Below are 12,491 nucleotides of genomic sequence, written 5' to 3' on the forward strand. Positions count from 1 at the left end.
GAGAGAGACACAGGGAGAGAGCGTGAGACCGAGAGAGCGTGAGACAGAGAGAGAGCGTGAGACAGAGAGAGGCACAGGGAGAGAGCGTGAGACAGAGAGAGACACTGGGAGAGAGAGTGAGACAGAGAGAGACACTGGGAGAGAGAGTGAGACAGAGAGAGCGTGAGACAGAGAGAGCGTGAGACAGAGAGAGAGTGAGACAGAGAGAGCGTGAGACAGAGAGAGGCACAGGGAGAGAGCGTGAGACAGAGAGAGAGGCACAGGGAGAGAGCGTGAGACCGAGAGAGAGGGACAGGGAGAGAGCGTGAGACCGAGAGAGAGACACAGGGAGAGAGCGTGAGACCGAGAGAGAGACACAGGGAGAGAGCGTGAGACAGAGAGAGAGGCACAGGGAGAGAGCGTGAGATCGAGAGAGAGACACAGGGAGAGAGTGTGAGACAGAGAGAGGCACAGGGAGAGAGCGTGAGACCGAGAGAGAGACACAGGGAGAGAGAGTGAGACCGAGAGAGAGACACAGGCAGAGAGCGTGAGACAGAGAGAGGCACAGGGAGAGAGAGTGAGACAGAGAGAGCGTGAGACAGAGAGAGGCACAGGGAGAGAGCGTGAGACCGAGAGAGAGCGAGACAGAGAGAGAGCGTGAGACAGAGAGAGGCACAGGGAGAGAGCGTGAGACAGAGAGAGGCACAGGGAGAGAGAGTGAGACAGAGAGAGCGTGAGACAGAGAGAGACACAGGGAGAGAGAGTGAGACAGAGAGAGACACAGGGAGAGAGAGTGAGACAGAGAGAGAGAGACAGGGAGAGAGAGTGAGACAGAGAGAGAGAGACAGGGAGAGAGAGTGAGACAGAGAGAGAGAGACAGGGAGAGAGAGTGAGACAGAGAGAGAGAGACAGGGAGAGAGAGTGAGACAGAGAGAGAGAGACAGGGAGAGAGAGTGAGACAGAGAGAGAGAGACAGGGAGAGAGCGTGAGACAGAGAGAGAGACAGGGAGAGAGCGTGAGACAGAGAGAGACACAGGGAGAGAGCGTGAGACAGAGAGAGACACAGGGAGAGAGCGTGAGACCGAGAGAGACACAGGGAGAGAGCGTGAGACCGAGAGAGACACAGGGAGAGAGCGTGAGACAGAGAGAGGCACAGGGAGAGAGAGTGAGACAGAGAGAGACACTGGGAGAGAGAGTGAGACAGAGAGAGCGTGAGACAGAGAGAGCGTGAGACAGAGAGAGCGTGAGACAGAGAGAGGCACAGGGAGAGAGCGTGAGACAGAGAGAGAGGCACAGGGAGAGAGCGTGAGACCGAGAGAGAGGCACAGGGAGAGAGCGTGAGACCGAGAGAGAGACACAGGGAGAGAGTGTGAGACAGAGAGAGGCACAGGGAGAGAGCGTGAGACCGAGAGAGAGGCACAGGGAGAGAGCGTGAGACCGAGAGAGAGACACAGGGAGAGAGAGTGAGACCGAGAGAGAGACACAGGGAGAGAGTGTGAGACAGAGAGAGGCACAGGGAGAGAGCGTGAGACCGAGAGAGAGACACAGGGAGAGAGTGTGAGACAGAGAGAGACACAGGGAGAGAGCGTGAGACAGAGAGAGACACAGGGAGAGAGCGTGAGACAGAGAGAGACACAGGGAGAGAGCGTGAGACAGAGAGAGACACAGGGAGAGAGCGTGAGACCGAGAGAGAGTGAGACAGAGAGAGGCACAGGGAGAGAGCGTGAGACAGAGAGAGGCACAGGGAGAGAGAGTGAGACAGAGAGAGCGTGAGACAGAGAGAGACACAGGGAGAGAGTGTGAGACAGAGAGAGGCACAGGGAGAGAGCGTGAGACCGAGAGAGAGACACAGGGAGAGAGCGTGAGACAGAGAGAGACACAGGGAGAGAGCGTGAGACAGAGAGAGACACAGGGAGAGAGCGTGAGACAGAGAGAGACACAGGGAGAGAGCGTGAGACAGAGAGAGGCACAGGGAGAGAGCGCGTAAGACAGAGAGAGGCACAGGGAGAGAGCGTGAGACCGAGAGAGAGTGAGACAGAGAGAGGCACAGGGAGAGAGCGTGAGACAGAGAGAGGCACAGGGAGAGAGAGTGAGACAGAGAGAGCGTGAGACAGAGAGAGACACAGGGAGAGAGAGTGAGACAGAGAGAGAGACAGGGAGAGAGAGTGAGACAGAGAGAGAGAGACAGGGAGAGAGAGTGAGACAGAGAGAGAGAGACAGGGAGAGAGCGTGAGACAGAGAGAGAGACAGGGAGAGAGCGTGAGACCGAGAGAGACACGGGAGAGAGCGTGAGACCGAGAGAGACACAGGGAGAGAGCGTGAGACCGAGAGAGCGTGAGACAGAGAGAGAGCGTGAGACAGAGAGAGGCACAGGGAGAGAGCGTGAGACAGAGAGAGACACTGGGAGAGGGAGTGAGACAGAGAGAGACACTGGGAGAGAGAGTGAGACAGAGAGAGCGTGAGACAGAGAGAGCGTGAGACAGAGAGAGCGTGAGACAGAGAGAGACACAGGGAGAGAGAGTGAGACATTGAGAGAGACAGGGAGAGAGCGTGAGACAGAGAGAGACACAGGAGAGAGCGTGAGACAGAGAGAGACACAGGGAGAGAGCGTGAGACAGAGAGAGGCACAGGGAGAGAGCGCGTAAGACAGAGAGAGGCACAGGGAGAGAGCGTGAGACCGAGTGAGCGTGAGACAGAGAGAGGCACAGTTCGAGAGCGTGAGACCGAGAGAGCGTGAGACAGAGAGAGAGCGTGAGACAGAGAGAGGCACAGGGAGAGAGCGTGAGACAGAGAGAGACACTGGGAGAGAGAGTGAGACAGAGAGAGCGTGAGACAGAGAGAGGCACAGGGAGAGAGCGTGAGACAGAGAGAGAGACACAGGGAGAGAGCGTGAGACAGAGAGAGGCACAGGGAGAGAGCGTGAGACAGAGAGAGGCACAGGGAGAGAGCGCGTGAGACAGAGAGAGGCACAGGGAGAGAGCGCGTGAGACAGAGAGAGGCACAGGGAGAGAGCGCGTGAGACAGAGAGAGGCACAGGGAGAGAGCGCGTGAGACAGAGAGAGGCACAGGGAGAGGCACAGGGAGAGAGCGCGTAAGACAGAGAGAGGCACAGGGAGAGAGCGTGAGACAGAGAGAGGCACAGGGAGAGAGCGTGAGACAGAGAGAGGCACAGGGAGAGAGCGTGAGACAGAGAGAGGCACAGGGAGAGAGCGTGAGACAGAGAGAGGCACTGGGAGAGAGAGTGAGACAGAGAGAGACACTGGGAGAGAGAGTGAGACAGAGAGAGGCACAGGGAGAGAGCGCGTAAGACAGAGAGAGGCACAGGGAGAGAGTGTGAGACCGAGAGAGCGTGAGACAGAGAGAGGCACAGGAAGAGAGCGTGAGACCGAGAGAGACACAGGGAGTGAGCATGAGACAGGGGGAGAGCGTGAGACAGAGAGAGGTACATGGAGAGAGTGTGAGACAGAGAGAGACACAGAGAGAGAGAGAGAGCGAGAGACAGAGAGAGAGTGTGAGACAGAGAGGGGCACAGGGAGAGTGTGTGAGACAGAGAGACACAGGGAGAGAGCATGAGACAGAGAGTGGCACAGGGAGAGAGCATGAGACAGAGAGAGAGCGTGAGACAGAGAGAGGCACAGGGAGAGAGCGTGAGACAGAGAGAGGCACAGGGAGAGAGCGTGAGACAGAGAGAGGCACAGGGAGAGAGCGTGAGACAGAGAGAGGCACTGGGAGAGAGAGTGAGACAGAGAGAGACACTGGGAGAGAGAGTGAGACAGAGAGAGGCACAGGGAGAGAGCGCGTAAGACAGAGAGAGGCACAGGGAGAGAGTGTGAGACCGAGAGAGCGTGAGACAGAGAGAGGCACAGGAAGAGAGCGTGAGACCGAGAGAGACACAAGGAGAGAGAGTGAGACAGAGAGAGAGACACAGGGAGAGTGTGAGACAGAGAGAGAGACACAGGGAGAGAGTGTGAGACAGAGAGAGCGTGAGACAGAGAGAGAGCGTGAGACCGAGAGAGGCACAGGGAGAGAGCGTGAGACCGAGAGAGGCACAGGGAGAGAGCGTGAGACCGAGAGAGACACAGGAGAGAGCGTGAGACCGAGAGAGACACAGGGAGTGAGCATGAGACAGGGGGAGAGCGTGAGACAGAGAGAGGTACATGGAGAGAGTGTGAGACAGAGAGAGACACAGAGAGAGAGAGAGAGCGTGAGACAGAGAGAGAGTGTGAGACAGAGAGGGGCACAGGGAGAGTGTGTGAGACAGAGAGACACAGGGAGAGAGCATGAGACAGAGAGTGGCACAGGGAGAGAGCATGAGACAGAGAGAGAGCGTGAGACAGAGAGAGGCACAGGGAGAGAGCATGAGACAGAGAGAGAGCGTGAGACAGAGAGAGGCACAGGGAGAGAGCATGAGACAGAGAGAGGCACAGGGAGAGAGCGTGAGACAGAGAGAGACACATGGAGAGAGTGAGAGACAGAGAGAGACACAGGGAGAGAGCATGAGACAGGGGGAGAGTGTGAGACAGAGAGAGACACAGGGAGAGAGCATGAGACAGGGGGAGAGTGTGAGACAGAGAGAGACACATGGAGAGAGATTGAGACAGAGAGAGACACGGAGAGAGCGTGAGAGAGAGAGAGTGTGAGACAGAGAGAAACACAGGGAGAGAGTGTGAGACAGAGAGAGACACAGGGAGAGAGTGTGAGATAGAGAGACACAGGGAGAGGATGTGAGATAGAGAGAGACACAGGGAGAGCACGTGATACAGAGAGAGAGAGACAGACACACAGCAAGAGAGAGAGAGAAAGTGACACAGCGAGATACAGACATAGCTAGAGAGAAAGAGACAGCCAGACAGGTGAGAAACACAGCGAGAGAGAGACACACAAACAGAAAGAGAAATAGAGGCAGACACAGCGAGAGAGAAAGACAGAGAGAGAGAGACACAGCGAGAGTGAGAGAGAGACACACACACAGCAAGAGAGAGAGAGAGAGAGAGAGACAGACAGACACAGACACAGAGAAAAGCGACAGAGAAAGAGAGAGAGATGTTTGTCCAACGAGAACGGAGTCATTGTTTAGTTTACATGAGTAGAGAATGCATTTCTCTGTATCTAACCCCCTGTCCCTGGGAGTGGGGGGACAGTGTAGAGGGAGCTTTACTCTGTATCTAACCCCCCCTGTCCCTGGGAGTGAGGGGACAGTGTAGAGGGAGCTTTACTCTGTATCTAACCCCCCTGTCCCTGGGAGTGGGGGGACAGTGTAGAGGGGGCTTTACTCTGTATCTACCCCCTGTCCCTGGGAGTGGGGGGACAGTGTAGAGGGAGCTTTACTCTGTATCTAACCCCCTGTCCCTGGGAGTGAGGGGACAGTGTAGAGGGGGCTTTACTTTGTATCTAACCCCCTGTCCCTGGGAGTGGGGGGACAGTGTAGAGGGAGCTTTACTCTGTATCTAACCCCCTGTCCCTGGGAGTGGGAGGACAGTGTAGAGGGAGTTTTACTCTGTATATAACCCCCTGTCCCTGGGAGTAGGGGACACTGTAGAGGGAGCTTTACTCTGTATCTAACCCCCTGTCCCTGGGAGTGGGGGACAGTGTAGAGGGAGCTTTACTCTGTATCTAACCCCCTGTCCCTGGGAGTGGGGGGACAGTGTAGAGGGAGCTTTCCTCTGTATCTAACCCCCTGTCCCTGGGAGCTTTGCCTGACCCAGAGACATGTTGCTCACTCACCTTTGCGTTTGACTGGCACCTTTCGCTGCTCCATGATGAGGAGGTACTGAACCACCTCGCTGACCTGGGGGACGTGAACAAGAAACATTTCATCAGTGACCACCCCCCGACCAATCCCCCTGCCCGCCCAAGGCACTCGGAGGGAGACACCGAACCCCACCTACAGAATCCGCTGTCTCCCGGGGACCCTACCCTGGTCTATGAAGGGTTATATTCCAGGCTGAGGGTTTAATCAGGAAGGGGAATCGATGGGTTATATTCCAGGCTGAGGGTTTAATCAGGAAGGGGGAATCGAGGGGTTATATTCCAGGCTGAGGGGTTTAATCAGGAAGGGGGAATCGAGGGGTTATATTCCAGGCTGTGGGGTTTAATCAGGAAGGGGGATCGAGGGGTTATATTCCAGGCTGAGGGGTTTAATCAGGAAGGGGGAATCGAGGGGTTATATTCCAGGCCGAGGGGTTTAATCAGGAAGGGGGAATCGAGGGGTTATATTCCAGGCCGAGAGGTTTAATCAGGAAGGGGAATCGAGGGGTTATATTCCAGGCCGAGAGGTTTAATCAGGAAGGGGGAATCGAGGGGTTATATTGACAGATGTGTGTGAGAGAGATGTTTAATTTGAATCAGTTTGTTTTGACTTTGTCATGTGTACCTAGATACTGTAAAAGGTACTGCTTCGCAGGCTAACCATAGTACCATCCAGGTAACAGAACCGAACACAGAATACAGGGAGGGGGGAGGGGAGACTGGAGAGAGAGAGGGAGGCAGCAGGTGTGGGAAGGGTGGGTAGGAGAGGGGAGGGAGGCGGAGGCGGTGAGAGGGGGAGGGGGGAGTGGAGGGAGAGGGAGGAGGGTGTGGGAGAAGGGCAGTGGGATGATTGGGGGGAGTGGGAGGCGGTGAGAGGGGGAGGGGGAGTGGGAGGCGGTGAGAGGGGGAAGGGGGTGTGGGAGGTGGTGAGAGGGGGAGGGGGAGGAAGTGGAGGGAGGAGTGCAGGGAGTGGGAGGCGGTGAGAGGGGGAGGAGTCACTGGGATGTCATTGAGACGATTTAAGGAACAAGACGGGCTGTGTGTGTTGGGGGGGGGGATTGCGAGTGCAGGAGGCTGAGGCACAGGGAGATCCCACACGCCCTTCCCCTCCCCCTCACCTTCCTGTCGATGACAGCAGGGACCAGCTTGTCCAGGGAACGTTGGGACTGTGAGGCCGAGGTGCTCTGTGAGGGCCTGTCCTCCCCATCAGAGTCATCATCCTGTCAGAGAGAGGAGGAGAGATCGGGTCAGATGGAGAGAGAAATCATAGAGTCATCGAAATGTGCAGACCTTTCAGCCCAGCCCGTCCGTGCTAACCCAGATATTAGTGGGCGGCACGGTGGCACAGTGCTTAGCACTGCTGCCTCACAGCGCCTGTAGACCCGGGTTCAATTCCCGACTCAGGCGACTGACTGTGTGGAGTTTGCACGTTCTCCCCGTGTCTGCGTGGGTTTCCTCCGGGTGCTCCGGTTTCCTCCCACAGTCACAAAGATGTGCGGGTCAGGTGAATTGGCCAAGCTAAATTGCCCGTAGTGTTAGGTAAGGGTAAATGTAGGGGTATGGGTGGGTTGCGCTTTGGCGGGTCGGTGTGGACTTGTTGGGCCGAAGGGCCTGTTTCCACACTGTAAGTCTAATCTAATGTAAAAAAAAAGTCTAATCTAATCTAATTTAATGTAAAAAACCTCACCCAGTCCCCGTTTGCCAGCACTTGGCCCATGTCCCCCCCCCATCCTTTTAAATGTTATCATTGTACCAGCCCCCACCACTTCCTCTGGCAGCTTGGTCCACACACGCACCACCCTCTGGGGGAAAAAGTTACCCCTCAGGTCCCTTTGCCCCCCTCTCACCTTAAACCTACGCCCCTCTAGTTCTGGGCTCCCCCACCCCAGGGGAAAAGACCTTGTCTATTTCCCCTATCCCTGCCCCCTCATGATTTTATAAACCTTGATAAGGTTCACTGACACTCCAGGGAAAAGAGACCACAGTGTATCCAGCCTCTCCCTGTAGCTCAAACCCTCCAATATCCTTTTCCCAACCCTTTCCCAACGTCCTTCCTGTCTCGGGGAGACCAGAGTCGAATGCAGTTTTCCCAAAGCGCCCTCACCAATACAGCCGCAACATGACCTCCCACCTCCTGGACTCAATGCTGCGTCCCATACAGGAAAGTGTACCAAACGCTGCCTTCACTATCCAGCAGGGATAGGTGGGAGGTGGGGGGGCTCGTCACTCACCTGGGAGGGGCCGACCTGTGACCCCCGCTGACTGCTCGTGGCCACTCCGGACTGCCTGCCCCGCGGCATCTCGGGGTGGAGGTGGGGAGTAGGGACGGTGAGTGGAGGCTGCGGAACCTGAGGGGGAGAAAGTGTACACTGACCATCAGACCACTCTGAGGGAAGCACAACTCGGCGGTTGTAGGAGGGAAGGCAGAGGATGGAGTGGGAAATCCCCCCACCCCAGGGGGGGAAAAGACCTTGTCTATTTACCCTATCCCTGCCTCCCTTATGATTTTATAACCCTCTAGTTCTGGACTCCCCCACCCCAGGGGGATAAACCTCTAAGGTCACCCCTCAGCCTCTGACGCACCCTTGATAAAAGGGAGTGCCTTGGGTATTTATCCTCATGACCCCTCTATCCCTCAGTCCTGACCTTCCCTCATCCCTCAGTCCACTCCCCCTCCCTCAGCCCCACCCTGATCCTCAGTTCTGACCTCCCACCTCAGTGTTGACCTCTGACACCCCCTCCCCCTCAGCGTTAGCCACCCCTCCCCCTCAGCATTAACCTCTGACACCCATCCTCAGTGTTGACCTGACTCCCCAACCCCTCAGCATTGACCTCTGACCTCCTCCCTCAGTATTGACCCCCTCCCCCCAGCAGTGACTTCTGAATCCCCCTCTCGAACACCCTCAGTATTGACCTCAAAAGACCCCCATCACCATTGACTCCTGACTCCCCTTCCCCTCAGTATTGACCTCTGAACCCCACACCCCCTCAGTATTGACCTCTGACCCCCACAGTATTGACGTCTGACTCAAGATTAGAACGGTGCTGGAAAAGCACAGCAGGTCAGGCAGCATCCGAGAAGCGGGAAAATCGATGTTTCGGGCAAAAGCCCTTCATCAGGAATTGACTTCTGACTCCCCATCCCCCTCAATACTGACCTCTGACCCCCTCAGTATTGACCTGAACCCCTTCCCCCTCAGTATTGACTTATGAATCCTCTCCCCCTCAATAATGACCTCTGACCCCTTCAGCATCGACCTCTGTCCTCCCACCGCCTCAGTATTGACTTCTGACTCTCCTTCCCCCTCAGCATTGACCTCTGACCCCCTCAGTATTGATTTGACTCCCCATCCCCCTCATTATGGACCTCTGACCCCTCAGTATTGACTTGACTCCCCAACCCCCTCAGTACTGATCCCATCCACCTCAGTATAGACCTCTGACCCCCTCAGAACTGACTGGATACCCATCCCCCTCAGTATTAACTTCTGACACCCCTTGCCACTCAGTATTGACCTCTGACCCCTTCAGCATTGACCTGAGCCCCTCAGTATTGACCTCTGACCCCCTCAGTATTGACTTGACCTCATCCCCCCAGGATTGACCTCTTACCCCTCAGCATTGACATGACTTCCCATCCCCCTCAGTATTGACTTCTGACTCCCCTTGCCTCAGTATTGACCTCTGACCTCCTCAGAACTGACTTGATACCCATCCCCTTCAGTATTGACCTCTGACCCCTCAGTATTGACTTTTGACTCCCCATTCCCCTCAGTATTGACCTCTGACCCCCTCAGTACTGATTTGACTCCCCATCCCCCTCAGTATTGACCTCTGACCCCCTCAGAACTGACTTGATACCCATCCCCCTCAGTATTGACTTCTGATTCACCATCCTGCTCAGTGTTGACCTCTGACCCCCTCAGTCCTGACTTGACCCCATCCCCCTCAGTATTGACCTCTGACCCCCTCAGTGTTGACTTCTGACTCCCAATCCCCCTCAGTATTGACTTCTGACCCCCTCAGTATTGACTTGACTCCCCATCCCCCTCAGTATTGACCTCTGACCCCTTCAGTACTGACTTGACTCCCCATCCTGCTCAGTATTGACCTCTGACCCCCTCAGTATTGACTTGACTCCCCATCCCCCTCAGCATTGACCTCTAACCCCTTCAGTATTGACCTCTGACCCCTTCAGTATTGACTTGACTCCCCATCCCCCTCAGTATTGACCTCTGACCCCTTCAGTACTGACTTGACTCCCCATCCTGCTCAGTATTGACCTCTGACCCCCTCAGTATTGACTTGACTCCCCATCCCCCTCAGTATTGACCTCTGACCCCCTCAGTATTGACTTGACTCCCCATCCCCCTCAGTATTGACCTCTGACCCCCTCAGTATTGACTTGACTCCCCATCCCCCTCAGTATTGACCTCTAACCCCCTCAGTATTGACCTCTGACCCCCTCAGTATTGACCTCTGACCCCCTCAGTATTGACTTGACTCCCCATCCCCCTTAGTATTGACCTCTGACCCCTTCAGTATTGACTTGACTCCCCATCCCCCTCAGTATTGACCTCTGACCCCCCCCCCAGTGTGGACCCCTGGCTATGAAGCTGACTGGCCATCCCTCCCGCCAGCGCTGACCTCTGACCCCCAGCGCCGTTGCCTGCTGACTGACTCTGGAAGCTTCTGGCGGCAAACCGCCCCGCGAGGCGCTCGCGCGGACCTGCACCTGCCCCCTGCCTTTGTCACGGTGGGGAGATCACGTGGCCAGCGCCCACCCCCACCACGCGGTGACGTCATCGGGGATAGGCTCGCCGACGTCGACGCGCGCCTCAGCCACGCCCACTCCCCCCAACGGGTGACGTTGACCAGTCCACGCATGTTACTATCTACGCGATGACGTTTGTGGGCGGGGCTTACTTCAAGTCTATCCACGCCCACACGGATTAATGAGAGGGACACGGACGTGGCGAACCTCGATTATCCGAATTCCTCCCACAGTCCAAACCTGTGCGGGTTAGGGTGGAGTGGCCGTGCTAAATTGTACCGTAGTGCCCAGGGATGTGCAGGTTAGGGTGGATTGGCCGTGCTAAATTGTACCGTAGTGCCCAGGGATGTGCAGGTTAGGGTGGATTGGCCGTGCTAAATTGTCCCTGTAGTGCCCAGGGATGTGCAGGTTAGGGTGGGATTGGCCGTGCTAAATTGCACCCGTAGTGCCCAGGGATGTGCGGGTTAGGGTGGATTGGCCGTGCTAAATTGTCCCCGTAGTGCCCAGGGATGTGCAGGTTAGGGTGGATTGGCCGTGCTAAATTGTCCCCGTAGTGCCCAGGGATGTGCGGGTTAGGGTGGATTGGCCGTGCTAAATTGTCCCATTTATGCCCAGGGATGTGCGGGTTAGGGTGGATTGGCCGTGCTAAATTGTCCCCGTAGTGCCCAGGGATGTGCGGGTTAGGGTGGATTGGCCGTGCTAAATTGTCCCCGTAGTGCCCAGGGATGTGCGGGTTAGGGTGGATTGGCCGTGCTAAATTGCACCCGTAGTGCCCAGGGATGTGCGGGTTAGGGTGGATTGGCCGTGCTAAATTGCACCCGTAGTGCCCAGGGATGTGCGGGTTAGGGTGGATTGGCCGTGCTAAATTGCACCCGTAGTGCCCAGGGATGTGCGGGTTAGGGTGGATTGGCCGTGCTAAATTGCACCCGTAGTGCCCAGGGATGTGCGGGTTAGGGTGGATTGGCCGTGCTAAATTGCACCCGTAGTGCCCAGGGATGTGCGGGTTAGGGTGGATTGGCCGTGCTAAATTGCACCCGTAGTGCCCAGGGATGTGCGGGTTAGGGTGGATTGGCCGTGCTAAATTGTCCCCGTAGTGCCCAGGGATGTGCAGGTTAGGGTGGGATTGGCCGTGCTAAATTGTCCCCGTAGTGCCCAGGGATGTGCAGGTTAGGGTGGGATTGGCCGTACTAAATTGTCCCCGTAGTGCCCAGGGTTGTGCAGGTTAGGGTGGATTGTCTGTTTGAAATGCGGGGTGGTCAGGTCGGCGAAGGACAGTTCAGGACTCGAGGGGCTGAATGGCCTGCTTTCTTCCCAGAGTGATTTGGTGAAGTTAAATATCTCCAAGGGAGAGTTTTCAGAAACACTCGCTCATGCTCTGGTACATTTTGGTGAATGGGTTTTGGAGTTCCCTTTTGGGTGATTGTATTCAAATATATTTGGGGGCGGGGATTGTGTAGAATTCTGATACATATTGGGGGCGGGGTTTTCGTTGTGTTGCGATCGATTTAGGGGCGGGATTTTGTACACCTTTGGGGCGGGGTTTATCTGATACGCTTGGGGGCGGGGCTTGTTTAATATAGTTTAAAGTTGGAGGCGTGGCTTCTGGAATTCTGATTCGATTGGAGGCGGGGTTTGTTTAAAATTCTGATACATTTGGAGGCGGGGTTTGTTTAGAATTCTGATACTTTTGGAGGCGGGGTTTGTTTAGAATTCTGATACTTTTGGGGGAGGGCTTTGTTTAGAATTCTGATACATTTAGGGGCGGGGTTTATGTGGAATTCTGATACACTTGGGGGCGGGGCTTGTTTAATGTCGTTTAAATTTGGAGGCGGGGCTTCTGGAATTCTGATACGTTTGGAGGCGGGGTTTGCTTAGAATTCTGATACATTTGGAGGCGGGGTTTGCTTAGAATTCTGATACTTTTGGGGGAGGGCTTTGTTTAGAATTCTGATACATTTAGGGGCGGGGTTTACGTGGAATTCTGATACAA

General features: G+C 55.6%; 1 protein-coding gene across 1 annotated transcript; it reads right to left on the reverse strand.

Annotated features, from left to right (window-relative positions):
- Positions 1-5,695: 5,695 nt before the first annotated feature.
- Positions 5,696-10,506, reverse strand: LOC132813701 (non-structural maintenance of chromosomes element 3 homolog). The gene is made up of 4 exons (XM_060823233.1): positions 10,375-10,506; positions 7,959-8,075; positions 6,846-6,947; positions 5,696-5,767 (listed from the first exon to the last, which is right to left on the reverse strand). Exons 2-4 carry the CDS (start codon positions 8,025-8,027, stop codon positions 5,696-5,698), a joined length of 243 nt encoding a protein of 80 aa, XP_060679216.1. The 5' UTR covers positions 8,028-8,075; positions 10,375-10,506.
- Between the last annotated feature and the right edge of the window lie 1,985 nt (positions 10,507-12,491).

The sequence above is a fragment of the Hemiscyllium ocellatum genome, unplaced genomic scaffold, assembly GCF_020745735.1.
Source record: "Hemiscyllium ocellatum isolate sHemOce1 unplaced genomic scaffold, sHemOce1.pat.X.cur. scaffold_441_pat_ctg1, whole genome shotgun sequence".
Taxonomy (NCBI): Eukaryota; Metazoa; Chordata; class Chondrichthyes; order Orectolobiformes; family Hemiscylliidae; genus Hemiscyllium; species Hemiscyllium ocellatum.